Below are 27,872 nucleotides of genomic sequence, written 5' to 3'. Positions count from 1 at the left end.
ATTTACAAAATATTATATAATCTTATGTGAGACACGGACAGTTGGTAGATGTATCCCATTTACCTTAGGATGAAACCTGAGGTGATTCCTTAGTCTCTGTATTTTTGGTTCTGGATTATATCACTAAATTGACTTAAACTGTCAATAATTCTAGCAGGAAAATCCCAAGGGAAAACATTCACATTTTATACAATGTAAGATATAAAACATTTGCTACATCCTGTACATATTTGTCTCCTTCACATCCCACCTAACTGGTGCTGAAATGTTATTAAATATATTATAGTCTTGAAAACTGTCTCTGTACAGCTATTGATTCTCTATAACCCTATTTCTGAATAATGCAATATTTTGCTCCATGGATACTTAACTTCAATACTTACTTGCCATAAAAATAGTGCTAACAATCTATTTATTATCTTTCAAATACGCTTAATAGTAGTTTGCTACATCCTACCAATCTATATTTCCAAAAATAGAATCGATTTTCTTCCTTTCACTCTTAAATGTCAGTAGATGTTAATTTAAATCTTAAATTTCACAGTTTCTGTATGGCTGTTAGATGAGAAAATCTTTATAGAATGTACACAGAATGTCAATGTCTGGCATTAATAATGCAAATACACTGCAAATTTACAGAGATGGAAGATTATTATCAGTTGGAACACTTTCCTTTAGCAAAAATAATACAAAACACCCACCCAAAAGATAAGAGACAGATACTATGAGGATTCAGACAAGCATGAGGCTGTCATTAGAAAATAATCCCGATTCAAATGAGTGGCTATTGCTGTCATTGTCTCTGTCAGCCAGTAGGGGGCAGTAGAGGTGAGTACGGGGAGCCTCTAGACCTGAGTGGAGTATGATCTTGTGAGAGAGGGTCTAGGGCGAGCGCAGGTAGAATATTCTGAAGGCATGTCTAGACTGCGCTGGAGATGGAGCGACGTGAGTGGATGAGCACATCGGGAGGGGCGGGGACCAGGTATGGCTGATGGTCATGTGATGCCCGTGTACAAAACCCCTGGAACCTGCTGAGGATAGAAAACAAAGCATTTCTAAAAGAGTGCAGAAGGGAGAGAACAGGGTCAAGGTGACATTTCACTACTGAGGGATGCAATCAGGGTCAGAAAATAACGTGGGTTGGGGCAAAAATGCCACCAAAATGAACATAAATGCTTCCAAATTCAAGATAAAGAATAAAAAAAAACAATTTGGCCTACCGCTGTTGCGATTAAAGTGAAATGAAAAATGGCTGCATTACATTTAAATCTGCTAAAGTTGCATCTGATTATTTTTTAAGTTTTTTTTTGCAGCACTGAGCTCTGTTGAGCTTAAGAATGCGATGGCCAATCAGAGGCATTTAGATTGGTCACTGCTGAAAAGTTGAATTTTCTCATCATAAACTACAAAGTGCAGATACAAATGTAATTAAGAGATTTATTTTGAAGAGTAGACAGCTTCAGCGATTATTACGAGAGTGTGTTACTCGCGCTAGACTTTAGTCATGGACTGCATTAGAAATGGGGAACGTCTTCACTTGCTTTAATTTATTCCCAGTTTGATTAACTGCTGTGTTTTTCATGCTAATAATAATTTAATAATGAATAATAATGAATAATTTATGCATTTTGCAGACGCTTTTATCCAAAACGACTTACAGTGCATTCAGGCTATACATTTTTTACCAGTATGTGTGTTCCCTGGGAATCGAACCCACAACCTTTTGCGCTGCTAATGCAATGCTCTACCTACTGTCCACTATCCACTATATCACTATCTCTTGATTTTTGAATGTGTAAAAAGCAAAAAACTATGTCATAAACTCTTCTTAGCTTGCTTATTTTGTGTAGCCAGAATGGTGTGCCGTTTCTCCAACACTAATATTTTTTGATGTAAACCGACCGAAATATTTTTGTCATAAAATTGCAGTGCCCTGTAACAGTTCCTGTTTTTTTTTATAAATTGCATATCTTTTGTGGGTTATTTAAATTATGCAATTGTGTAAATGCATGTATGCCACCTTCGAGCAGCATTATAAAATCTGTAAATAAACATAAATGCCATGTCAGATGCAGTTTCTGTTCCACCTCTGCAGTATAAATATGGGTTTTGTTGATGTTGATAAAATTGTATTATCTATAACAGGGGTTTTCAACCTTTTAGGACAAAAACTCCCTACATTCATCTAATTTCACTCGATGCCGCGCCGCATTCAGTGTCACTTGATTACAATGGGTTTTATTGTCTTTTGTCATGTCGTGTTGCACCACTCGCGTTTGTTGTAGACAGGGTGTTAGTTATACTGAAACATTAAAAATATAAACAGCTTACTAAATTTAGTGTGACGGCTGAGCCTGCTTTTCAGTCAGTTTAACCATTTTACCATCTGTGGTATTCTTTGCTTTTTGTTTTTGCTCTAACTAAAGTGCACCAAATCTGCAGTAACCGTAGCCAATGAAGATTTCGCTCGACTAGCTGGGAGACTAGGCAAATTGTCCCCTCTAGCAAAATCTTTATTTACACCTGTATGCTTCTGAATCAACAGGTGTTTGCCCCCCTTAACGGGTTCTAGCCCCACAGTTTGAAAACCACTGTGTATAATATTGTGACTGATTGAAGCAATTGATTTAATTTAAGCATTTGAAATAAATACAAAACACATTTAATAAAGCAATTATAAAAACTGTGTATACAAAGCCAAAAAATGACCCTGGAAATCAATTCCATGGGGCAAATGTTGCCCCTTAAATAAAAATGTAATTTCTGACCCTGGATGCAATGCTTGCTTAGAATCTGGTTAATACAAGGAGACTATGATATTTTTTGGAGCAGCCTTCACATCTGAAGCATACCTATGATGCCTTAAAAATGCTGTCTAGGTCAACTAACTACTAGGCTTAGGAAACTGAGCTAATGAGAAAAAAACAATGCTTCAAACTCCTCATCAGAGCCAATAATATCAGTATTACCACATTCTGGATATATGATCCCATTATTCACGGCTATTTTAAAACCACAAGTATGTGGGCAGCAGACCTTCGTTCAGCTGAAGAATAGGTACATTATTATACAGTACAGTTAGCTGTAAGCTCTTGTTTAGATTTCCCACGCCTTCCTGGTGTCCAATGCACCCGTCACCCCTTACCTGAGGGCCACTTAACTTTTCGAGTGGACTCTCTACGCAGGGCATGGCCACCATGGGCATATTGAGCGAGGGCTCCGGGCGTGGAGGGTGCACAGGGGGCGGTAAGGGTGGCAGCTGAGACTGGGTCTGCTGGAAGTTATTGATCACACATGTGACCTGGAGGTGAACCAAGAGCAAGGGTTAATAATGACAATAAAAACGTGCGACTAAGGCATTTACAGTACGACAATGCAGGATCTGCCTCTTGTGGATTAAGGCTTTATGCCCAAAACATGTTCAGCCTTGGCATGGTTGTGATTGGACTTGATTTAAGAGGATGAAGGATGGAGTCTAAAGCCAGTGGATTAGCTACAGACTCACTAAACATCTGAGTACTAGTATTAGCTGTTAAATAGGTATGCGCTCAGAGTAATGACCTGTTTTACCCTCTGACATGGCGTGAGACTTTGGCCGTGCCCCAATTTGCACTCTATCCATCAGGATGTGTGCAATCCAGGAGGCAGTCTGGCTGGTTCATTATTTTGGGGTGGGTTTTCTGTCATTCTTTTTGGACTAGCAATGTCCTCAAAACCTTGTTCAAGTTTGTGATGGTTTTCTTTGACATTTTTCAATTGTAGATCTATTCATTTAGCTAGATGCTAATATTTGCCAATGCCAGCATGCAACAAAGGCTTCAAGATGCAATTTTATGATGCAGATTTAAGCTTTTCTGTGATCTTGTAGTACATGCAATACTCTATTTTTCAAAAGTTTGGGATCAGTAAGATTTTTTATGTTTCTGAAAGTCTCTTAAGCTCACTAAGGCTGCATTTCCTAGATAAATATACATTAAAATAGTAATATTGTGAAATATTATTACAGTTTAAAATTTTGTTTTATATTTTCATATTTTTTAAAATGCGATTTATTCCTGTGATGGCAAAGCTGAATTTTCAGCATCATTACTCCAGTCTTCTTTGTCACATGATCCTTCAGAAATAATTAAAATATTCTTATTTGCTGCTCAAGAAACATTTCTGGTTATTATATGCTGCTAAATATTTTTGTGGAAACCATAAAATATTTCATTCATTTTATTATTTACTGCTGAATAGAAAGTTCAAAAGATCAGCATTTTTGAAATAGAAATCTTTTTTAACACAATAAATGTCTTTACCATCACTTTGATGGACACCTCCTTTCTAGACAATATTGCTTATTCCTTCAAACTTTTGAATGGTAGTGTATGTTCTTGAATGGGTATGCATTGAACCGCCTGGCTCTGGCGTATTTTGGTCTCCAAAGTTGGCAGATTCTCACCAGAAAAGCGGCTATGGCTCCTCCGGTGAGATATCCAGCTAGAGCATCAGACCAGTGGTTGCGGTACTCAGCTACACGCACGATGCCCACCAGAACAGCCAGTGAGAGGACAGTCAGACAGAGAGTGGGCTTGGTCAGCCTTGTGCCTTTAGTCCTCCATACCAGAGTTATATACATCTGCAGAAAACACAATATGCATTAATGCACATCTATCATGACTATTTGCTCAGCAATACAACACCTCAAACATTCCGAATGTACTGTAGATTTATCCATGAATCATGCCCATTCTACCTTTTTATTTTTATTTGCCATGTGTTGTTACTTCAAAACACTGCCAGGATATCCAGCTAGAGCATCAGACCAGTGGTTGCGGTACTCAGCTACACGCACGATGCCCACCAGAACAGCCAGTGAGAGGACAGTCAGACAGAGAGTGGGCTTGGTCAGCCTTGTGCCTTTAGTCCTCCATACCAGAGTTATATACATCTGCAGAAAACACAATATGCATTAATGCACATCTATCATGACTATTTGCTCAGCAATACAACACCTCAAACATTCCGAATGTACTGTAGATTTATCCATGTATCATGCCCATTCTACCCTTTTATTTTTATTTGCCATGTGTTGTTACTTCAAAACACTGCCAGAAGGCCAGCAGCATCTCTTCTCTTCAATGTTGCAGATGAAGCCGGAGTTTATTGTGTGCTGCTTAATGGAGCTTCTAGCTGTTTCTCAAACTACAGACAATGTTCTTCTCGTCTTGTTGTCTGGGCATCCACTTCTCTCTCTGATGGTTAGATCCAGTGGTTTATGAAATAGACTTCATCCCTCAAAAGAGCAACACTAATGGGACTAATAGGTTTCTAGAGGACATTTTTGAAATCAAAATTTGACTTGAAACTGGAAAGTTTACAAAGACTTACAAGTGCAGGGGCGTGTTTAGAGTTTTACGGACCCTAAGCAAGGTGTCCCCAGGGGCCCTCGCGGTAGAAAATGTGTAATTGCATGGTACCTAAACACGCTATACAGCAAGTGCAAAAGACACTGCACTGCCATCTGCATACTTCATTAAACAGCACAATAATTTTCAAGTGTGCTAATAATAGGAGAAGGATGTTGAGTACTAAATCAACACATTATGATAATTTCTTAAGGATTATATAACACAAACTTCTTAGTACACTGGAGTAAAGGCTTTGCCATTACATTGTCGAGTGTGCTTTGCCAAACACAGCCAAAAATGTATTAAATAATTTCAAACATTAACAATCATTTACAATATTACCTTGTTTCACTGTATATTAATTAAATGCTAAATTGAGGAGCTGAATTATGAATTTCTTGTCTTAAGAAATTATATCTTATTTACTATATTACATTTTATTGTATTTTGGTATTTTGTATTTATGATGAAACATAAAAATTAAGAAATTATATTGTAAACTTTTAAAATGCAATTTTTAAAATATCTAAAAATAAACAACAACAAAAACTGTTATTTTTAAACTGTATTTTTTATTGTTTTTTTATTCAATAAATGTTACACTTGTGAATAGAATTATGAATTTCTTTCAAAAACATAAAGTATAAAGAAATAGTATTGCAATTTGGGCGTTGCCATGACAGCAAAAAATGTAATTTTCAAAAAATATGTAAAAAAAAAAATAAAAAAAAATATGAAAGCTATTTTAAACATTAGATAGTGTAATAAAAATTAATATATTACATATTGTAAAAATATATTAAAATTTTTATTGTATTTTGGTTAATTAAATGCTAAACTGGGGATCAGAATCCAGTTATGTAAGATCCAGCAGTAAGATATGCTGATATTTCCAGCAGGGTCATGACCAAATATTGTGAATCATCGTTGCACAGGAGCTCTGTCATCTCTTGAGTCAGTTAAAACATCAACACTATTAAAAGAAAGGATGACTGTGATTTCTTTGCATGCTGTGTCATGTTTGATTTCTTGTCCTGGATGCACTCACCACTGTATAGACAGCTGAGTACATACTCAGCGCTGCGTCCTTGGAGGGGAAAGATTTGCGGGCGGAGGTGATGAGGTAAGGGTTTCCGGTGCACGCTCGGCGCTCTGTGATGTACTGCAGCGGTGAATGGCAGCCCAGTGCTGTGTAGTTTGGACGGCAGGTAGACAAGAAATGAGGTGTCTGGTTTCCTGTCACTACCTGCCCTTCAAACATTAACAATCATTTACAATATTACCTTGTTTCACTGTATATTAATTAAATGCTAAATTGAGGAGCTGAATTATGAATTTCTTGTCTTAAGAAATTATATCTTATTTACTATATTACATTTTATTGTATTTTGGTATTTTGTATTTATGATGAAACATAAAAATTAAGAAATTATATTGTAAACTTTTAAAATGCAATTTTAAAAATATCTAAAAATAAACAACAACAAAAACCGTTATTTTTAAACTGTATTTTTTATTGTATTTTTATTCAATAAATGTTACACTTGTGAATAGAATTATGAATTTCTTTCAAAAACATAAAGTATAAAGAAATAGTATTGCAATTTGGGCGTTGCCATGACAGCAAAAAATGTAATTTTCAAAAAATATGTAAAAAAAAAAATAAAAAAAAAATATGAAAGCTATTTTAAACATTAGATAGTGTAATAAAAATTAATATATTACATATTGTAAAAATATATTAAAAATTTTATTGTATTTTGGTTAATTAAATGCTAAACTGGGGATCAGAATCCAGTTATGTAAGATCCAGCAGTAAGATATGCTGATATTTCCAGCAGGGTCATGACCAAATATTGTGAATCATCGTTGCACAGGAGCTCTGTCATCTCTTGAGTCAGTTAAAACATCAGCACTATTAAAAGAAAGGATGACTGTGATTTCTTTGCATGCTGTGTCATGTTTGATTTCTTGTCCTGGATGCACTCACCACTGTATAGACAGCTGAGTACATACTCAGCGCTGCGTCCTTGGAGGGGAAAGATTTGCGGGCGGAGGTGATGAGGTAAGGGTTTCCGGTGCACGCTCGGCGCTCTGTGATGTACTGCAGCGGTGAATGGCAGCCCAGTGCTGTGTAGTTTGGACGGCAGGTAGACAAGAAATGAGGTGTCTGGTTTCCTGTCACTACCTGCCCTGCATTGGCAAAGATGGTGGTGGTAAAGAGGCCAAAGGAATACACACCTGAGAACAAGAGGAAGAAATCATTTCATCAACCACTTGATAATTATGAGAGTATTTTCACATATATTTAGACATTTAAAGTAGTTTGATATACAGTCTACCATTCAAAAGTTTAAGGGACAGTTCAATTTTTATTTGAAAGGATGCATTAAAATGATCAAACAATAATGTACAGTATTTGAAAAATAATGTGTTTTTTGAACATTAAAGCATGTCAACATATTATGTTACACCAAATACACAAAATAATGATCTTTAAAAAAGCATCATATGACCCCTTTAAATTCTAGATTTCTATTTCAAAGAAATGCTTTTCTTTCAAACTCTGTATTCAGCAAAGAATCCTAGAAAAATGATCATGGTTTTCACAAAAATATTAAGCAGCACACGTTTTCAACATTTACTCACCCTCAGGCCATTCAAAATGTAGATGAATTTGTTTCTTCATCAGAACAGATTTGGAGAAATTTAGCATTACATCGCTTGCTCACCAATAGATCCTCTGCAGTGAATGGGTGCCGTCAGAATGAGAGTCCAAGCAGCTGATAAAAACAACACAATCCGTCAGACTCCCAGCTATCAGTTAATATCTTGTGAAGCAATAATCTGCATGTTTGTAAGAAACAAATGCATCTTAAAATGTTTTTAATTTCAAACCATTTCTTCGGGCTGAAATACAAGTCCTTTATCTATAATATTGCTTTTGCCGTCAGAATGAGAGTCCAAGCAGCTGATAAAAACAACACAATCCGTCAGACTCCCAGCTATCAGTTAATATCTTGTGAAGCAATAATCTGCATGTTTGTAAGAAACAAATGCATCTTAAAATGTTTTTAATTTCAAACCATTTCTTCGGGCTGAAGTCCTTTATCTATAATATTGCTTTCTCCAGTTAAAAAAATCATCTCATATGAATCTAGACAGAAATATGCACAAATCAAGCACTGTTTAAAACATTTCTAAACAAATATGTCAATGGATTTTGATGTGAGAGGACAACAGAGGATGGACTTTTTCACTGGAGGAAGCATATTTTGGCCAGAAGCGACAGTTTAAAGTTAACTCCCTTAATGATGGATTTGTTTCTTATTAACATGCAGCTTTTTGCTTCACAAAACATTAAATGATAGACTAGAGTCATGTGGATTACTGTGATGCTTTTATCAGCTGTTTGGACGCTCATTCTGACGGCACCCATTCACTGCAGAGGATCCACTGGTGAGCAAGTGATGAAATGCATACATTTCTCCAAATCTGTTCCGATGAAGGAACACACTCATCTACATCTTGGATGGCCTGAGGGTGAGTAAATGTTCAGCAATTTTTGGGTGAACTATTCATTTAAAATAGAAAACAGTTGTTTTAAATAAATGCACGTGCATGCAAACAAACACAATTAAAAATTTGAATGCAGCAGGAAAAGTTTAATGCTATGTGTTTGGAATATTAACAGTATGACTAAGTATTCAAAAAAACAACAACCTTGAAGCATTGCTTACCAAGGAAGCGGACAATGCGTCTCAGCAGCGGGTTGAAATAGCAGCAGTCAGCCGTAACAATTGTCTTCTCCTGCATGGCCTCAGGTTTAGTGAAGAAGGATGCGAGCTCCCCCAGCAGAATCTGCAGCAGACAGACACAGGAATGAGATTTCTCAGGTGCACATAGCTTACAGAGAACAGCGCTTAGGGGGGAACCACAATATTTTCCTTAAACTGATTAAACTGATTGCCAAAATGTACCAGGAAACATTTGTCATTGTCAAGACTGCTCGTGCTCCGATTCCAGAATTTACAAGAAATTCAGGAGAATGAGAAAATCTCATTTTCAATCCCATACATGTATAAATGCTAAATGCACCAGCACAGCTGAGACAGGTTTTAAGTTCAATATGCCCTAATGGGATTGCATTCATAAAACATGAATCCTCACAGATTGGAAAGTAACATCACATGCTGACTGAAAGTCAATGACAAATAAAAGTGTCCATGATTAATGGGAAAAAAAGAGCTAAACTCTTCTTAAAAAAGTTCTTTAAAAAAGTACTCTATATATTTGTGTTGGTGTTATATGGTTTTGAAAACCTGAATTTTCCTAGAAAATCTCATTTTCAATCCCATACATGTATAAATGCTAAATGCACCAGCACAGCTGAGACAGGTTTTAAGTTCAATATGCCCTAATGGGATTGCATTCATAAAACATGAATCCTCACAGATTGGAAAGTAACATCACATGCTGACTGAAAGTCAATGACAAATAAAAGTGTCCATGATTAATGGGAAAAAAAGAGCTAAACTCTTCTAGTTATTTAAAAAAGTACTCTATATATTTGTGTTGGTGTTATATGGTTTTGAAAACCTGAATTTTCCTTTTTGAAAAACATTTTCAAGAAAGGTTTAATGACTCTAAAAATGTCATGTGGTGTAAACATTATGTAAAAACATAACATATTCCTTTATATCTTGAATACATGTGAGTATATATTTATCCTGAGTTTTAAGACACACATCTTTAAGTTCTCCAGTCATCATTTTCTGTTTTGTGTTTTTTTCTCTGCATGTTGGTTACACCATCTGAAGCTACATGACTTTGATTTGGTGGAAAAACATTTTTCAAATATTGATAAGCAGCATAGCATTTTTTTCTCTAAGATATAATAATACAGAAATGACTTTTTTGGCTTTTTTCTTCATTATAATATCTGGACATATTGCACTTAGGGCAAGTTATTTATTTTTCATTGGCTCAAGTTAAAAAATATAGATGTGAATCATTACCCTAAATTTTTTTAATTGGATGAATGAAACATTTTTTTCAGTGTACTACATGTTCAGCAAAATTAGTTTTAATTCAGAAAATAAAAGCATGCTCATCATAGATGCAGTGTTTTCAAGTCATTGTATGAATGAATTGCATTTTCAGCAATTGCATTCAATGAAAAACACAAAACAGTTTCAATACAGAAAATACAGTACTTTGACTGCTTTCATAAAGACACAATTTGCTATGGAGTTCAGTGTCTGAGTTAGTTCCAACTAACTAATGGTGAAAAGGTTTGTGTGCTATCTCAAACAGCAGAAGTCTGGCACTGAATATCACAGAGACACCTACTTAACCTAACTGAAAGGTCTATTTAACTATTTAACCTCCACAGACATGAAAATTCAGGTCAGTGTGTGGTAAAAGAGGTGCTTGTTATTATGCATTGTTGCCTGTGCTAAAAGATCTCATCCTCTGTCTAATGCCTAATTTTTCACAAATGCCACTCTAACCCTCTCACTGAGGGAAAATGGAAATTATTCAGGGACATAAAAGCCTGAATTTCTGAGTAACCTTCAAATGTTTAGTGATGTTCCATGAATGATATTTTGTGGGGCATATTGCAGCGTTTTGAGGGCTCTTGGTCTTGTGGTATAACAAAAAAAGGTGAAAATAGACAGACTGAGGAAGAGTAAGAGAGAGGAAAAAAAGACCCTTGACATATCTGAAGTGCTCTGAAGCTGCAATGTTGAAAGCAGCAGTGATACCGGCAGCATGGTGCTTTCAAATCCTTAACAGACATCACGATACAACACACCTGCTCTGAAGAGTTTTAAAACTCTGGAAAAACTGTGACACACACACACACACACACACACACACACAAAACACTTGGAGTTCAATTAATTCCTCAGTGTCAAACAATAAAGGCACTCAAAGCACTCTTTGTAGAGTAGGGTTGACATTCACAGATACATTAGGGTTGTTTTGTTTTGGTTAGTTCTGTATAAAACAAAGCAGAGTATAAAATTGAGCATTTAATGGAAAAAACGTAATTTAGTCATTGGAATGCGATAGTTCACCCAGAAATAATAATTCTGCCATCATTCCATACTTGTAGGACTTTTTTTTTTTTTTCATGGAACACAATCATGCTATAATCATTTTTAATATTTTGAACTATACACTGATCAGCCGCAACATTAAAATCACTCACAGGTGAAAATAATAACATTGATTTTTACTATGGCAGCTGTCAAGGGGTGGGATATATTAGGCAGAAAGTGAACAGCCATTTCTTGAATTTCATGTGTTGGAAGCAGGAAAAATGGCTCTGATGAGGGCCAAACTAGTGAAGGCTAGATGACTGGGCCAGAGTATCTCAAAACAGCAAGTCTTATGGGGTGTTTCTGGTATGCAGCAGGCATGTACTGGCCGTAGGGAGCACTGGGACTTTCCCGGTGGGCCAGTCGAGTAGTTGGCTGATTGGCGAAGGAAGGTCTTCCCCTCCCCTAAATAAGGCGCTGTTTTTAAAATGCAGCACATCGGTAACTGCAAAAGGCTAATACTCCAAATGTGTGATGAAACGGTGCTACACAATTAAACCGTGCATCCTCCAGCCGTGTGCAAAAGCAGACTGAATGTGCTCTGCATGCGCTTCTGCAGCTCTAACAAGTGATAAACTGCAAAATCGCTTGATCCATTCAGATTTGACTCAGAATTTTGTTATGCAGTTTTGTGTTATACATAAAATGTTGCTGTTATTACTTACAGTATATTAAATATTGGGGAATATAAATCATTTTCATAAAGGTTGTTTTCATAACTTCTGCATGTTTACATAAATTCTATAATTTATTATTATTTACTTTATGAACCATTGCCAATGTTACTGTCAATCCAAACCTGTATGACTCTGTCTGTGGAATATATAATAGAAGTCAATGGTAACCAAAATGGTTGGTTACCAAAATTGTTCAAAATCACAGAAGAGAGAAACTCATACAGGTTTGGACAACATGAGTGTGTGTAAATGATGACAATTTAATAGCAGTAAATTTACTTTATGGCTTCCTAGCTCAAAATCATTGCTTTTCTGTTAAGTGCATTTCTATGTGACAAAAATGCAGTATTAATCTGTTGACTGTATTTGCAGTACATTCAACAAGACTCATCAGTGTTTGTTTCTGTCCGTTTTTATTTATTAATATATTTAGTCCATTTTAAGGAGTATTAGCCTTTTGCAGTTACCGATGTGCTGCATTTTAACTCCAGCAAAAACATTCACGGGTGAACTCATGGGCTGGATTTGTTCAGGGCCAAATTTTAGCCCCAGTCCAGCCCTGGTATGCAGTGGTTAGTAGCAAACAAAAGTGGAGCAAGGAAGGATGAACCAGCATCAGGACCATGAGCACCCAAGGCTCACTAATGCATGTGGGGAGCAAAGGCTTGTCCGTCTGCTCTGATCAAACAGAAGAGCTACTGTAGCTCAAATTGCTGAAAAACTCAATGCTGGCCATGACAGAAAGGTGTCAGAACACACAGTGCATCACCTTTTGCTATGTATGGGGATACAATGGGCATGTGACCATGGAGCAATGGAAGAAGGTTGCCAGGTCTGATGAATCATGTTTTCTTTTAGATCAGGTGGATGGCTGGTGCGTATGCATTGCTTGCCTGGGGAAGAGATGGCAGCAGGATGCACTATGAGAAGAAGGCAGGCTGGTGGAGGCAGTGCTATGCTCTCTGGTCAAGGTTCTGCTGGGAAACCACTCTGCAAAAATTGTTCAGGAATAGTTTGAGGAACATGACAAAGAGTTCAAGGTGTTGCCTTGGCCTTAAAATTCCCCAGATCTCTGTTCAACTGAGCATCTACAGGTTGTGCTGGACCAACAAATCTGATCCATGGAGGACCACCTCACAACTTGCAGGACTTAAAGGATCTGCTGCTAATGTCTTGGTGCCACAGATCACAGAACAACGTTCAGAGGTCTTGTGGAGTCCATGCCTCGATGCATCAGAGTTGTTATGGCAGCACAAGAGGGACCTACACGATATTAGGCTGGTGGTTTAAATGATGCGGCTGATCATAACATTTGAAAACAGTGATAAAAAGCAAACATTTTCTGTGACTTCAATTTTGGTCTTTTTCGCACACATCGTATGACTTCATAAGATTTATAACAGCTTTATATGGACAACTTTTATGGCACTTCACTGGAGATTTTCAGTAATTTAGGAGATTTTGAATTAGAAACTTTGGAGCTTGAACGCTTTTACTTCCAAATCTGATGAAATGGTATTTAAAATAACCTAGTAATATTTAAATGAAAAAATATTTTTAAGATGCATATTATCATGCCAACTAAAGATGTGGAGAGCTGAATGTATGTTGTCTAGCCTGGGAGACACTATGACTTTATAATGTATGCTCAGGACACAAAAGACACATAGACCTCAAAACAGAGCACACAAAACATTAATGGCTCATTTTTGCACACAAATGAGTAGAAAATGAAATCCAGGTGTCATAAAACAAGTTACCAAACTTGACAACAACATCAACCAAAGCATCAGTGCAAATTACACAACTGTGAAAAATGCTACTTAATTATTTATGCCCTATTGCACGTTAGGAACACCTGTATTGCAAAGTTTTTAGATTTGATTTTATTTACATTTATGCAAGTGGCAAAACATAAAAAAAAAAATCAGTTCATGCAATTCCCTGGAACTCAAACCTTGGCATTGCTAGCAGCATGTACTACTGTTTAAGTTACAGTAACGCTACTTAATTTACTTAAATTAATACTGTTAAAAAGCACTTAAAATTATGGATAATTATACAAGGTTTTATACTTTACTTGGGAAGTCACTATAAACGTAACAAATAATCCTAAATAATATAAATTTACATTTTTACATTTGTGTGTACTATCCTTTTAATTGTTCAGTTCATGTGGCATATCAATTCCTTGTTTGAACTGATGTGCCACAATTATTCTAACAGTGATACTGTCAGCAAGCTTTTTGCTGTAGTTTTGGCATATATAATGAGAATGAAACTGATAAAGCAGAAAGACATGCTCAGTGTTTAGCACCAGCAGCAAACCCCCAAGGCCACATCATCCGAGGTCTGATGGAGCTGTCATTGTCATGTCATAAATTAAGACACAAGGTTTAACTTGTCCTCTAGAAGCTGTAGCTAGAGAGGACAAAAAACATGGTCTTTAGAGCGGATTAATGGAAGCTGTTGAAGTGAAGTGCTTACATGTTTAACTGATGAAACAGCTCTGCTGACTCTGAAGACTTTGAGGGAAAGACAGACGGAGGGAGGGACGGGGACAAGGAGTTCAAAGCAAAAGGAAACGGAGAGAGATCGATAGTGAAATCAAGCTGCAGAAAAAGGGTAAAATAAAAGAGGAAAGAGAGATAATGGCTGAAGTGAATGGTAGGGATGTCTGTTTCCTGAGGATAACATATGGTGTGTGAACAATGTAGACACAGACGTTTCACGGCGGCTGGGAAAGCGGTCAAATCAAAAGCTTCTAGTAGAAAAGTAGAGCACCAAAAAATGCAGACACTTAGGGATGTCAAAAACCCTCTGCGGTCTATAGTGGGTGTCAGAATATCGGTCAAAAAATACACCACACAAACACCTCAGAATGCCTTGAGGTGCTGAAAAAACAATCACAAATACAATCTCAAAGAAGCACTGCAAATCAACAACAATATTACAATATACAACTGTTCATGTATCGTCAAAACATACACTACCAGTCAAAATTTTGGGTTAACTCTCGGCGCTAGTACCCTCGCGGTTAGTGCGCCGACATACAGCGCAACTGCGCTCACGGCGACTCAAGTTTGAATCCTGGCTCGTGGTGCTTTGCTGATCCCGCGCCCCTCTCTCTTCACCCACTGCTTTCCTGTCTACTCTACACTATCCTGTCCAAATAAAGGCATAAATAAATCTTAAATGGTGGATCACAGACTTATAAGTGCATTAGATAGAGTATCAATGGTCCATTTGAGAGATAGGTCGCGGTAATGCACTTATAAATCTGCAATCCGCCGTAAAGCAAGAAGAAGAAGAAGACATGTCTGAGAACGTGCTCAGGACAGTTCGGACATTGCGGTGAATCAGAGGTAAAAAAAACTATATAAATACTGTTCAGTTTCTTGCACAGACCAATCGTTTCGTGTCTTTACACATCAATATATCGTCACGAGCCGCAGGGTTTTATTTGGTTTTGTTTGTGTATGTTTTTTTGACTCTCAAAGCCGTGATTCCCATTCACTTCCATTATATGACTGACAGACTGCAACGGTTTGAGTTAAAAACCTTCGTTTGTGTTCTACTGAAGAAACAAAGTCACCTACATCTTGGATGCCCTGGGGGTAAGCAGATAAACATCAAATTTTCATTTTTGGTCGTCACGAGCCGCAGGGTTTAATTTGGTTTTGTTTGTGTATGTTTTTTTGACTCTCAAAGCCGTGATTCCCATTCACTTCCGTTATATGACTGACAGACTGCAACGGTTTGAGTTAAAAATCTTCGTTTGTGTTCTACTGAAGAAACAAAGTCACCTACATCTTGGATGCCCTGGGGGTAAGCAGATAAACATCAAATTTTCATTTTTGGGTGAACTATCTCTTTAAGGCTGCATTTATTTGACCAAAAATACAGTCAAAACAGCAAGTGTGAAATATTATTACAATTTAAAATAAGTTTTCTATTTAATTTTTTAAAACCGTGCTTACTCTAGAGTTTTAAATGGTAGTGCATAAGAGTTTAAATATTAAGCAGCCAAAACTGTTTTCAAAATGTTTCTTGAGCACCAAATCAGAATAATAAAATGATTTCTAACGGATCATGTAACACTGAAAACTGGAGTAATGGCTCCTGAAAAATCAGCTTTGCGTTACAGGAATAGATTGCATTTTAAAAGATAGAAATTTATATAGAAAGCAGTTCTTTTAAATTGTAATAATATTTCACAATACTGCTGATTTACTGTAGTTTTGATCCAATAAATGCAGCCTTGCCGTGTATAAGAGAAACTTTAAAATAATCTGAATTATTCCAAACTTTTGACTGGTACGAGTACATTTTCATATTATAAATAAATATATAAATGTAACTATACTGACATGTTTACCTCAGTTCTTCGTACTATTATCTAAATGTGTGTATTGCCTGAAGCCTTAAGATTGACCAAAGATGGGATGGCATTGTCAGATGGGATGCCAGCAGTACTTGAACCACCAACTGTTATTTTACCCAGAAAGTTGGCAAAAGGGTCTAAATCCATAATGAAGGTGCAGCAGGCAGCCAGAAGATTTGTGCACAAGGACAAAATTAACTTTAATTATGGCATTTGACAAAGGTCAAATTAAATGAGGGGAAGCATTGTGAAAATACAACTAACAGAAATTAAATTTCTCAGAGGATACCGGAGCCAAAATACAGTAGGTAATTTGCTCTGTAATTTTTACTGAGGTTGTGAGAAGAAAAAACAGACATGTTTGATTAAGTCTTAAAGTATGCCTGCCAAATTTACATGAGCTTTTCTGGGAAAATTAGTCTAGTCTGAATAGCTCTTAAAAAAGGACCAAAAACGTAAGTGACCTTAATGTAAAGACCAGGGGCCAGTTGCATAAACAAAGCTATGATGTTAACACTGTTTTAAAGAACTAATCTGACCAACTAGCTGTTACCCAAGTGACTTAATTTTCAGATTCAAATTAGGCCAGTTTAGTTTTTTTTATGTAAAGGAATAGTTCACCCAAACTATAAATTTGCAAAAAATTGACTCACCCTAAGGACATCCAAGATGTAGATGATTTCCGTTTATTCATCAGAACAGATTTGCAAAGATTTAGCATTAAATCACTTGCTCACCAACGGATCCTCTGCAGTGAATGGGTGTCGTCAGAATAAGAGTCCAAACAGAAATTGTAGATGTAATTTTTCTGCAAGAGACTTGATGGAACATGTTTATTTGTGGTTGTCTATCTAAACTTATTTTAATTATAAATACTTGTGTGTACTCATATCAGTTAATACTCATATTGTATAAGAGTAAGGGTAAATGGATGTTTGTGAGTTTGTATTGGACATTTTTATGCCAATTAAATTTTTAAAAAAGTTTTTAATTAATATGGAATATTTTATGGAGGATAAAGAGTATTAAATTCCCGGACAAAAATGAGAATGTTATTTTTTTCTTGCAAATGCATGTTGTGTCAAAGTACACAGCGTGTCGAATATTATTAAGTATCAGGTCAGAAAATGTCAATGATTTGTGGAAACATAAGCTGTTCAAACTCTGGCAATGTCTGCGATTATCTATGCGTATACAGAGATTTTTGTATTATTGGTATTGGGAGTTATTTTTGCATTACTCTGAGAAGAGGAGTTTTCATAAACTTAAATTATGAGTTTCCCATCAGTCATATCTTGCGCTGGTCTGTGCCAGAGGCATTATGGGGCAGGTTTGTACAGATGAGATACCAGTGTAATTATTTGGTTGCTCTGTTGTTTTCATCTTGACCCTGTTCGAGAGAGAGAGAGGGCGAGAGAGAGTCTTGCTATGGTTATAGACGTAGATTCTGTTACTATATATGTGTGTGTGTGTATAAAATATATATATATATATGTATGCTGTCGGGAAAATAATAAAGCTGTTATATTCGACTACTGCTGTTTGTGTTGTATATGTACGCAAGTTTGTAATAGTAATTAAAATCTTAATTTGCTCACCTTTCATGTCGTTCTAAACCTGTATTTTTTTTTTTTCTTCTGTGGAACTTAAAGGCAGGTCATTACTAATATGTTTCCAACACAACAAAAATCATGGTCACCAGCTGTCAAATATCAAAAAATAAAAAGAAAAAACACCATAAAATTTAAGTCACTGCTCATGGAACGTAACCATAGCTCTCATTTCATATTTGTTTTTTTCCACATATTTCCTCATTCACAGTAAAAAAAGCAGCAGCATTAACCTTCTACTAATATTCTCCTTTGGTGTTCCAAAGAAAAAAAAAGTAATTCGGGTATGGAGCAGCATGAGGGTGAATAAATGACAACATAAAAGAACAAATTGGACATGAGCTTATTCGGAAACGATGCACTGCTCAAACACACACAGTAACAGTTTGCTCAGCTGACTTTCCAGTTGTCCCTGAGACTGACAGTCCGCTTAGGATCTTATCTGGGTGACATGCTTGAAGATACAGGCGAATATCTGTTGTCATAGTGTTACCATGGCATCAGTATGACAGCTGATGCACTCATGCTCTTGCTAATCCAAAACAGATCACAAATAGACAGCAACACATCACAGATCACATTCATTTCCACATGCTGTCAGCCAAATTTTTAGCTGTCATTTGAATACAGCAAACAGAGATATCAGCACCAGTGTGATTGCATTGATCTGTCCATAATGTGGGTCCACTGTTATCACAAACTTCTTCAATTTCTTTCATCTAGTCGTTCTTTTCTCTTGTCCTTTTAGTGGGTTTCACACTCTGTCATTCCTGATTTCTGGGATTTGTCCTTCTGTCTTTCTGCGGGCGTCTCTCCAAGTACCATATAGGGAAACTGGGTTAGCATCATTCCTCTATTTCTCTACCCACCACCAGTTCCTTCTCTCGTTCATTCTAATGGCTTCATTTCTCATGCTTTATTGTCTTCTTTAAAGTCAACACAAAATCAAATTTAACCCCATTTACTTTCCTAACGCATCTTTTTAGTCTCATTGTAGATGATTCATCAGTGCGCATTATTGCGAGGAAAAACAAATGTCAGTCTTTGTAAGCATTTGTCAAAATGTAATAACGTGCACTTCCTCTGGAATGACTTTTCTTGGTGACGGCAGGTCTAAAATAAATAGAGAGTGCTCTCCGTTAGCATTCCTATCTCAATGGAAGTTGCTTGGCTGCCGCAGGACCACCTGGAGGTACACGTTTCAAAATCTGCCAAATTCTGGGTGCTTAGATCTGCAGCCAGGTTATTTTGAGCCACAAATGCCAAGTGACTATTCACTTTGCAGCTGCAGGAAACTGACATCATGACTGGCAACACTGATTGGCTGATAACACCACAAGAATTCACACAAACCCTTACTTAGTGACTATCCATGAAAGGCGGCAGACAGCATTTTACACCAAAAACAAACAGGGTAGTGGTAAAATATATGTTGTAATATAATATTTAAATATTTTAAAAATATATATATGATGCATTTTAAATAATAAACAAATGCCTTTAAATGGCCATCAATGGAGAAAGAAGGCCTTTGCAGACAGATATGGCATCTACCATCAGGGACTGACTGATGTCAACTAATTATTTTCCATTCAAAAAATTCCTGTTTATTTCTTGCTAAGTGTTCCATTTCACTCTGAAAAACTGACCTATGCAACACTGATTGAAAATATGAAAACGATTTTTATATTAAAATAGCATTTTATATATTTTAATTTAACTATTTTTGATTAAAATACATTACTATTCAAAAGTCTGGGATTGGTAAGTCTTTTATGCTCGACAAGGCTAGATTTATTTGATTAAAAATATGGTAAAAACATTGATTCTGGGAAATATTATTACAATTTAAAATAACTGTTTTCTATTATACTATATTTTAAAATGAAACTTATTCCTGTGATGAAAAACTTAATTTTTAGCATCATTACTCCAGTCTTCAATGATCCTTCAGAAATCATTCTAATATGCTGATTTGCTGCTCAAAAAACATTTTTAGTATGTTAAAAACAGTTGCTTAATATTTTCGTGAAAAGCATGATACATTAAAAGTGAGATTTTTTTGTAACAATATAAAATTTTGATCAATTTACAGTAATACATCCTTGCTGAAAAAAATTATAAAAAATAAAATATTAATTTCTTTTAAAAAATCTTACAGAATCCAAACCTTTGAACTACAATTTCATTAAGCTTTTTGATTTACTAAAGCACATTTACCATTATTTTTTCCCTCTTTTAGCTAACAAATACACTTTTAATGCTAGTTATCATTGTTAATTGCCAAACAATTTGGTTTGATAAATCCTTCTTTTCTATTTTAAACTCAAGCACATATTTTCACGTTCTTGCTACCTAGCAACCTTGAAGAATCGCCCTTCCATGATGCTTTTCATGTGAAGGTCACAGCCGAGGACGATGCTTGTGTTAAGCAGTGTGTTCAAATCCTGACACAAGTCATGCGAAAGGGCCATCATTTTCTCCATTTTTCATATTCCCATCCACAAACGGTCCCGCTTCTCTCTTTACTCCAGCACATCTCTCACTCCATGCCCACATGGCCAACTCCCAGTGTTCCCAAGGCTGAGTAGGAGCGTTAAACAAAAGCTGATGCCTTAATCTAAGGCTTACTAAGATTAGGCTGTGGATGGTCTCTGCAGAGACAGGTTAAACACATCCTCTGGGCATTAGTGTACACTTACAAGAGCTGAGTGCGGATGACACGGATCTCAATGAGAATATCATATTTAATGTTTCTCTTCCTCGTACAGCATGAATAATTTAAGGTGTATTTGTCAGCGTTTTTAGATTTCATTAAAGCACCATTAATGGACTAGTTTCACCTGCTGTTACTGGTTCCATGGAACACACACACACAAAAAGACTTTTTCACATTGATTTTTTCATACAACAACAAAATTTGATTTTACTGGCATGATCTGAGGTTTTATTCATACCTGTAGCACAAACAGCGCTGAAGGTTAATGCTTAAAGCTTTTTCAAATTACTAGCCCCAAGTATGAGCAATAATAACAGTGATGCTTGCATCAACAAGCTAATAACACAACATAACAATAAACTATTTCTGAAATTGGACAGTAACATACTGGTATATATATTGGGCTTTGAGATGATTTCAACCCAAGCTAATTAAAAAAAAAAAAATAGTGCCTGTTGCGACATTTCTGCAAAATGATGTTGCTTCTTGCACATTTCGCAACACTTTCAAAGTGAAATGTCTAGGGAGTGGTGATAAAAGTGTGTTCAGTTTTACTTGAAACAGCTGAACATGAATCTAGCAACATTTTATTATGTTGGTTGCTGTACATATTGTGTCAGTACTTGAGTGGTCTACATTGCTTACGCTCCACATTTCTAGTTTAATGCTGTACCAGGTGTGCTACCGAGCAATTTTACTATGTTAGAAAAGCCATACATATGGAGCTAGTTATATAATGTAAACATCAAAATGTATTATTTTACAAATCATGCACTATGGTAAAAGTGTTTTGAGGTCATTAGATCTACCCCTGTAATCATAATTGGCATGAAAAAGGTTAAAAGTCATTGGAGTTTTACTGCCACTAATCCTGGAAACAGCTGGAAAGTGCAGTGAATTGTATATATATAGGTACGTTTTCTTAGTTTTGCCAAAATGTCAGTATAGGCATGTTTTTCCAATCAGACTTTGTCCATGTTTCCTTAAGTAAAAAGTGGGCTTCAAATAAATACTCATGTAACTTGTGCAAAATTTAGTTCTATCAGTGTTTTTGGTTATGGTGTGGGTTCGTAAGGACCTTTTTCATACCACCTCTTCTGGACTCATTATATAATACCTGAAGCCTTGAACATCTCTAGTCATAACTGTTATCCTTATTTCAGTTCAGCATTTTACAATTTCATTTTTAATGCACTTCATGTTAAACAAATCTTAGACATGTGTGTTCTTATCTAAATTAAGTATTAAATGTCCATTTTCCACCTACTCTTCGGCCCTAGGCTATTTTCACTATTGTACCTTAAAAATTTCTCTGTTAACTGTCTGCATTATGTTTCATTACATTGACTTCACTCTCCACCGGGGCTCATAAGGACATGGCACTTTGCTGAATAAACAAATGGCCTGTCATGTTAATGTTCATGTTTGTGACTGCAACAGTATGAATGCTTTGTAACAAATTTCTTTTATTCCTTCCAATAAAAGTCCTTCACAATAAAAGTTGTTGACTTATACACTATATTCCAAGTCCTCTGAAATCATATTATATCTTTGTGTATGAAATTCAGTCATTATTAGCTGAAAATCATACCCTCCAATGTGCAGTAAGTAGCTCTGAAATCTAAATATAGCATGTCAAGATGCATCACACTAGATTTGATTTCAACAGCAATCTGTCAAAGACATGAAAATCAGTGACGTTTGAAGTGTGTCCAAACCTGGTACTAGGGATGCACCGATACCGATACTGGTATCGGTATCGGCCCGACTGGAAAAAGTGGTATCGGTGCATCCCTACCTGGTACAATGTTTTGTGATACATCACATTTAAACACGACTGAAATTTGAGAGCTACTACAAATGTGAACATTCAAAGAAGACTTGGAAAATAATGCACAAGTCATTAAACTACTTTAATGGTGATTTTTTTTGTTGCTTTACAGCCCTTTTCTTATTGTATGGAAAACAGCAGCCTGGACATCCAGCCAAATAACTTTTTTTGTGTTTAACAGAAAATGGGTTTTAAAAAAAAACATGAATAAATGTTGACAAATTTGTCGTTTTTTGGCAAACTATTGCTTTTAAGAAATTCAGGCATAGTGAACTGAATTTCACTCCTCCTTGTTAAACTATCTGTAGTGAAATGGAACTGACCTCGATCCAGCACTCAGTGGCACTCCACTCATTATGGAACACAAATGTCTGTGACTGCTGTGAATTAGAGAGCCACTTGACATCTTCAGATGTGGAGAGGCAGCATGTCTCAATAATTAAGCCCTTCAGTGGAATTTCAAAAGATGCCTTGTTTAAGGCGCTAGAACTGACGGGAGAGTTTTTCCTTTTCACTATCACTGTTTCCAGATTCTACTCTCAGCAAAAGATAGAAACCTCTAACCGCCCACACACACTCCAAGAACCCACATATTCACACACGTGCACACACATTCACACACACACACACACACACACACACACACATACACACACACACACACACACACACAGGGCGCAGATGTAAACGCTCACTATCCTCAAGACAGAGAAAAAGCAGTTACACACAAAGAGAGCATGCTTACACACATGCACACAGTGTTGCTACATAGATATGTTCATCTCTGAATGAAAGAGAAGAAATGTCCAGATCACATTTCACTTCAACATCAAAATAAAAAAAAAGTCATGGAATGACAAATCAAGGTTCCTTTGATCCTTTGACATATAATTGTACTACAAATTCAAAAACAGCTTTTATTGACACCAAGCTGCCAAAACAGTTTGTCTCATATTTGATCTCAGTATGATGTGATAGTGTGATGAAAGACCTGCAGAAGATCAACACCTGCTTCTTCATCATTGCCTCTTTAGCCCTGCCCAACAATTTGCACATGTAGTAGGAGGTGAGTAAAAATGAAAGAGGTGCAAACACATCATTACTCAAGCAACAAAATGATAGAGATGCCTCAGAGGATTACAAGATGCTGTATGCCAAATTGTGGAAAGACAGTTTTTATATTGCTTTCCTTGTGATCTTAACACCATGTCCATGCCAGATGCAACCGTTGTTGCATCACGTTGCATCCCACTGCAACAGGCTACACTGGATGCAACAAAGTGACCGTTGGAAATCTCCTTAATGTACGTTGTGTCGCATTGCATCATGCTGCATCCAGTGTAGACAGAATCACTGATTATAATGGCTTCTATATTGTCTTTAGTTGCATTGCATTATGCCACTCATGTCTGGTGTAGACGCGGTGTAACATTAGGAAAGAGTGAATGAACTTTATTTTTAAGTTCCGGATTGTGTCAACAAGGGTACGGTCACACCACAATGATTGGACTAAAAATGGAAATGTTTTTCTTTTGTGTTTTTAAAAAGATTTGCGTATGACAACATTTGTCAAAACATGTTCATTCAGATCTTCGAAAACAAACTAAAAATGCTGCATTTTTCCTTCAGACTGAACACATAAAGCCCAAGCACGTCGTCACGGTTTTCACAATATAATCCATGCTGCATACTCCGATACAGTAGGTGGCGGTATGCACCTGATAAGTCATGGTTGCAATCCGCCATAAAACTAACAAGAAGAACTGTTTTCACAAATTCTATGTTTTTGTAGTTTACACAGTAACAGCATCGTTTTCAAAAGCGCACGCTTTGAAAGCTGTTTTTAAAAGATTGCGTTTTCAGACCAGTTTAAAACTGTCAAGTAAACACCACCTAAGATGTTGTTCATTTTTTGCTTCATTTTACTGTAGATTTGTTTACTGTAAAATTTGAAGAGTTTGACAAGGTTTTCAGAGAAAAAGATGATACAGTACAATGCCGACTCTATTAGATCCAACATTAATGTTGCAACACAGAAGTGTTTTTACCATGTGTCACTATTGCTTTGTCTGTTACAGATTGTTTGAGTATTTATACATTCAACCAAAGTATTGTTTTCATAGTACATCACAGCAGTGTCCATCTATTATTTTTATTTGCAAAATTGTTTCCCAATTATTGCAGTGGGTGTTTACTTCCAAGTCTTGAAAGTGGCCCGCCTATTAAAACATGGTGTTTCAAAGAGTTACTTCTAAAGTTCTTTCTAAATTATTTTGTTTTTTGATCTTGCTAACATTATAATTGTTTAATTATTAGTGGACCTCAGAAAACATCATAGAAAATTGCAATTCATGACCCCATTAAGAAAAAGAAGCCTATATGTAAATAATGCTACAATGCAAAAACAATTTTGAATGGTCCCATTTATGAGTGAAATTGGACATTTCCTAATTCACCCCTCTTTATGCTCACATAGAACCCTATACATCACGTTTTTTTTTTTTCACTTTTTTGCATTTCTATACTTATGTTTCATTATGTTACATAAAATAAATAATAAAATAAAATAATACGACATAAATAAAATATAACGATATAATTTAAATAAAATACAAGCTCACATCACAAAAAACACATGGCAAAAAATGTATCACTAAAATAATAATCACATAGACTAGATAGACATGGCAAGAAAAACACACAGCTTTGCCAAAATTAAACCTCAGGTGCCTCTCAGCGCGCAGAGGGCGCCTCAGGTGTCCCTGTGCACACTGCTGTTATCTCCATGTGAAGAAAGACAAGATGGTGAGCTTTTTCTCACCTTCTGCTCTCATTTGCACAGATGAGGAACGTGCATGTGTGTGTGTGTGCGCAGCGTGTGTAAAAATACTCAAAAGTGAAGAAAGCCTCTCTGATGTTTGAATCTGTGGTATCTCGCCATCTGTTTCTGTGATGTTGGGTGAGACAGACATTAATTCACCCTCCCTCTGATAATGAATCATTTGATACCGCTGGGAAATCTGTATTTTTTCTTGGCTAGCTGAATCGAGACTCTTGTGTTGACCTCATCTAGCTTCCATTCACTGCACTGCATCACACTGTAGACATCTGACCTTGTTAATGTCACTTACGCTGGGACTGACCTAAATAAGAAAGACATGATGTCCCAACCCTGACATCCAAACAAGAGACAGAGCAGGCCCAAAACATGCCCTACACAAGTACATGAACGCTTCTAGCCACACTACCATTCAAAAGTTTGAGGTCAGTAAGAGTTTTTTTTTTTTTTTTTAAGAAATTAAATTTTCGCACAGCTCATTTTCAAACCAAGAAGCTTGCCATTGGTCAAAAAGGTGAATTTATATAACAAATCAGCATGCAGAAATCTTTCACTTTCACAAGAAATTCCCGACTGCATGGATTCCTATTGAAATGACTGGATTTCACCCACGAAATTCACTGAACTATGGTAAATGTGACCACACATTCACTACAAGCTAAGGGTTTTCTTAACTCATTAGGGTTTGTTGCAAGCAGCCATACATATGACACAAAAAACACTGTATGCTCTGTTGGATTTGTCCCTTTATACACTGAACCACTCTAAAATGGTCTTAACTAGTTTTAGTAACTTACACAGCTGGTTAAAAATGTGACCACACATTCACTACAAGCTAAGGGTTTTCTTAACTCATTAGGGTTTGTTGCAAGCAGCCATACATATGACACAAAAAACACTGTATGCTCTGTTGGATTTGTCCCTTTATACACTGAACCACTCTAAAATGGTCTTAACTAGTTTTAGTAACTTACACAGCTGGTTAATCTGTTTTTTTTTTTTTTTGGCAAGTAAACCAACTTGACCAGTACTAGGTGACCAACCAAAGCCAGCATGAAAGTGCCAATAACTAACATTACATACAGTATAGCTGGTCACTTAAAGTGTTTACTAGATGAACCATTTAAGATCCATTGAATATCACAATTATTTCCCCTAGAATGCATTAAAGAGCGAGTCTGCACTTACAAGAGATTTTTATATGAAATCAAAATCTGCTATTCACAATTTATAGCTGTATACTTAAAAACAATGCTTAAAAGTCACATCTTGTATAATTTTGATTTCTCCTAAGATATTTTAGGAGGAAACTAAATGTCTTTAGAAGTAGTTTTTCTCGTTTTTTTCTTCTTCTCCAGATTGTTACCAAATGACAAATGAGTTGAATGAGTTTGTAAAATATCAGATGCATAAGATCACATTAACACACATTCACATTCAAACACACTCATTAGCGATCCCACACGTTGACACAATGACGTACACACACGTGTGGCACCTCAGAGAAGTGTGAGTTTATGAATGGCAGTAGAACTCTTACGGTGACGGTGGGGATGGCGGTGACCAGCGAATACACCAGCACCGGAGGAGCTCTGCTGTCATCTTCAGGTCCTGGATACGGCTTGGAGAAGGCTTTATCGAAGCAGAAGAATCCTTGAACGTGCACCGGGAACGTGTCCGTATACTCAAAGTAGTAAGCCAGGAGAACCGTTCCTGCCATGATCACCAGCTGGAAATAGAACATGATTCCAGTTTAGAATAAAAAAATCCGTTCTAATATGTGGACGGTGGCGTTCTGGAATAAAACACAAGCTGCAGTCGGAATCTTCGGCTGAGTGAAGGAATAAACACAAGAAAATAAAAAAGACAATTCTCCCCCCGTGAAAGAAGTGACAGAAGATTTTGTGGCGTGAATGAGTGAAGGCAGCATGAAAGGATGCTGAGAGAACGGCTAGAATCTCTTCAGCTGTGTCTATCTATAGAAATAAAAAAAGAGAGGCATGGAAGACACAACTAAAGAAAGAGAGCCATTTTACGGAAAAGAAAACAAGCAAATGAGAATGATCAAAGGATGGAAGAAAAATAGGGGAGGAGGAAAAGAGATGGCAATGTAGTAGAGCGAGCGAGAGAGAGAGAGGAGGACTGGAGGGATGAGAGAGAGAGAGAGACAGAGAGGAGGACTGGAGGGATGAGAGAGAGAGAGAGAGAGAGAGAGGGAGGAAGGGGGGCGTGTGCATCTGTGCTCACAGCGGGAGAGGAAATGGGTACATCGCTACAAGTATAACATGCAGTTCTTTTAGATTTTTTAGGCA

At 36.6% G+C, this 27,872-nt stretch overlaps 1 protein-coding gene across 1 annotated transcript; it reads right to left on the bottom strand.

The window, feature by feature from the left end:
• On the bottom strand, nucleotides 1–27,694 carry LOC107706699 (phospholipid phosphatase-related protein type 5-like). The gene is made up of 6 exons (XM_016510504.1): nucleotides 27,101–27,694; nucleotides 9,134–9,254; nucleotides 7,384–7,634; nucleotides 4,445–4,621; nucleotides 3,162–3,301; nucleotides 1–1,031 (listed from the first exon to the last, which is right to left on the bottom strand). Exons 1-6 carry the CDS (start codon nucleotides 27,302–27,304, stop codon nucleotides 920–922), a joined length of 1,005 nt encoding a protein of 334 aa, XP_016365990.1. The 5' UTR covers nucleotides 27,305–27,694; the 3' UTR covers nucleotides 1–919.
• Nucleotides 27,695–27,872: the final 178 nt, after the last annotated feature.

This window comes from Sinocyclocheilus rhinocerous, unplaced genomic scaffold (assembly GCF_001515625.1).
Source record: "Sinocyclocheilus rhinocerous isolate Xijiao unplaced genomic scaffold, SAMN03320098_v1.1 scaffold1285, whole genome shotgun sequence".
Lineage (NCBI taxonomy): Eukaryota > Metazoa > Chordata > Actinopteri > Cypriniformes > Cyprinidae > Sinocyclocheilus > Sinocyclocheilus rhinocerous.
The sequence above is the reverse complement of the archived record's forward strand: the minus strand, read 5'-3'. Positions and strand labels throughout refer to the sequence as shown.

Excerpts from the sequence above, each read along its gene's own strand:
- LOC107706699 (XM_016510504.1), bottom strand. The coding sequence starts at position 27,304 with ATGTTCTATTTCCAGCTGGTGATCATGGCAGGAACGGTTCTCCTGGCT. Across the intron at positions 7,635-9,133 it reads ACGCATTGTCCGCTTCCTTG|GTGTGTATTCCTTTGGCCTC; the intron begins GTAAGCAATGCT and ends TCTTGTTCTCAG. Across the intron at positions 3,302-4,444 it reads GAGCCATAGCCGCTTTTCTG|GTCACATGTGTGATCAATAA; the intron begins GTGAGAATCTGC and ends GTTCACCTCCAG.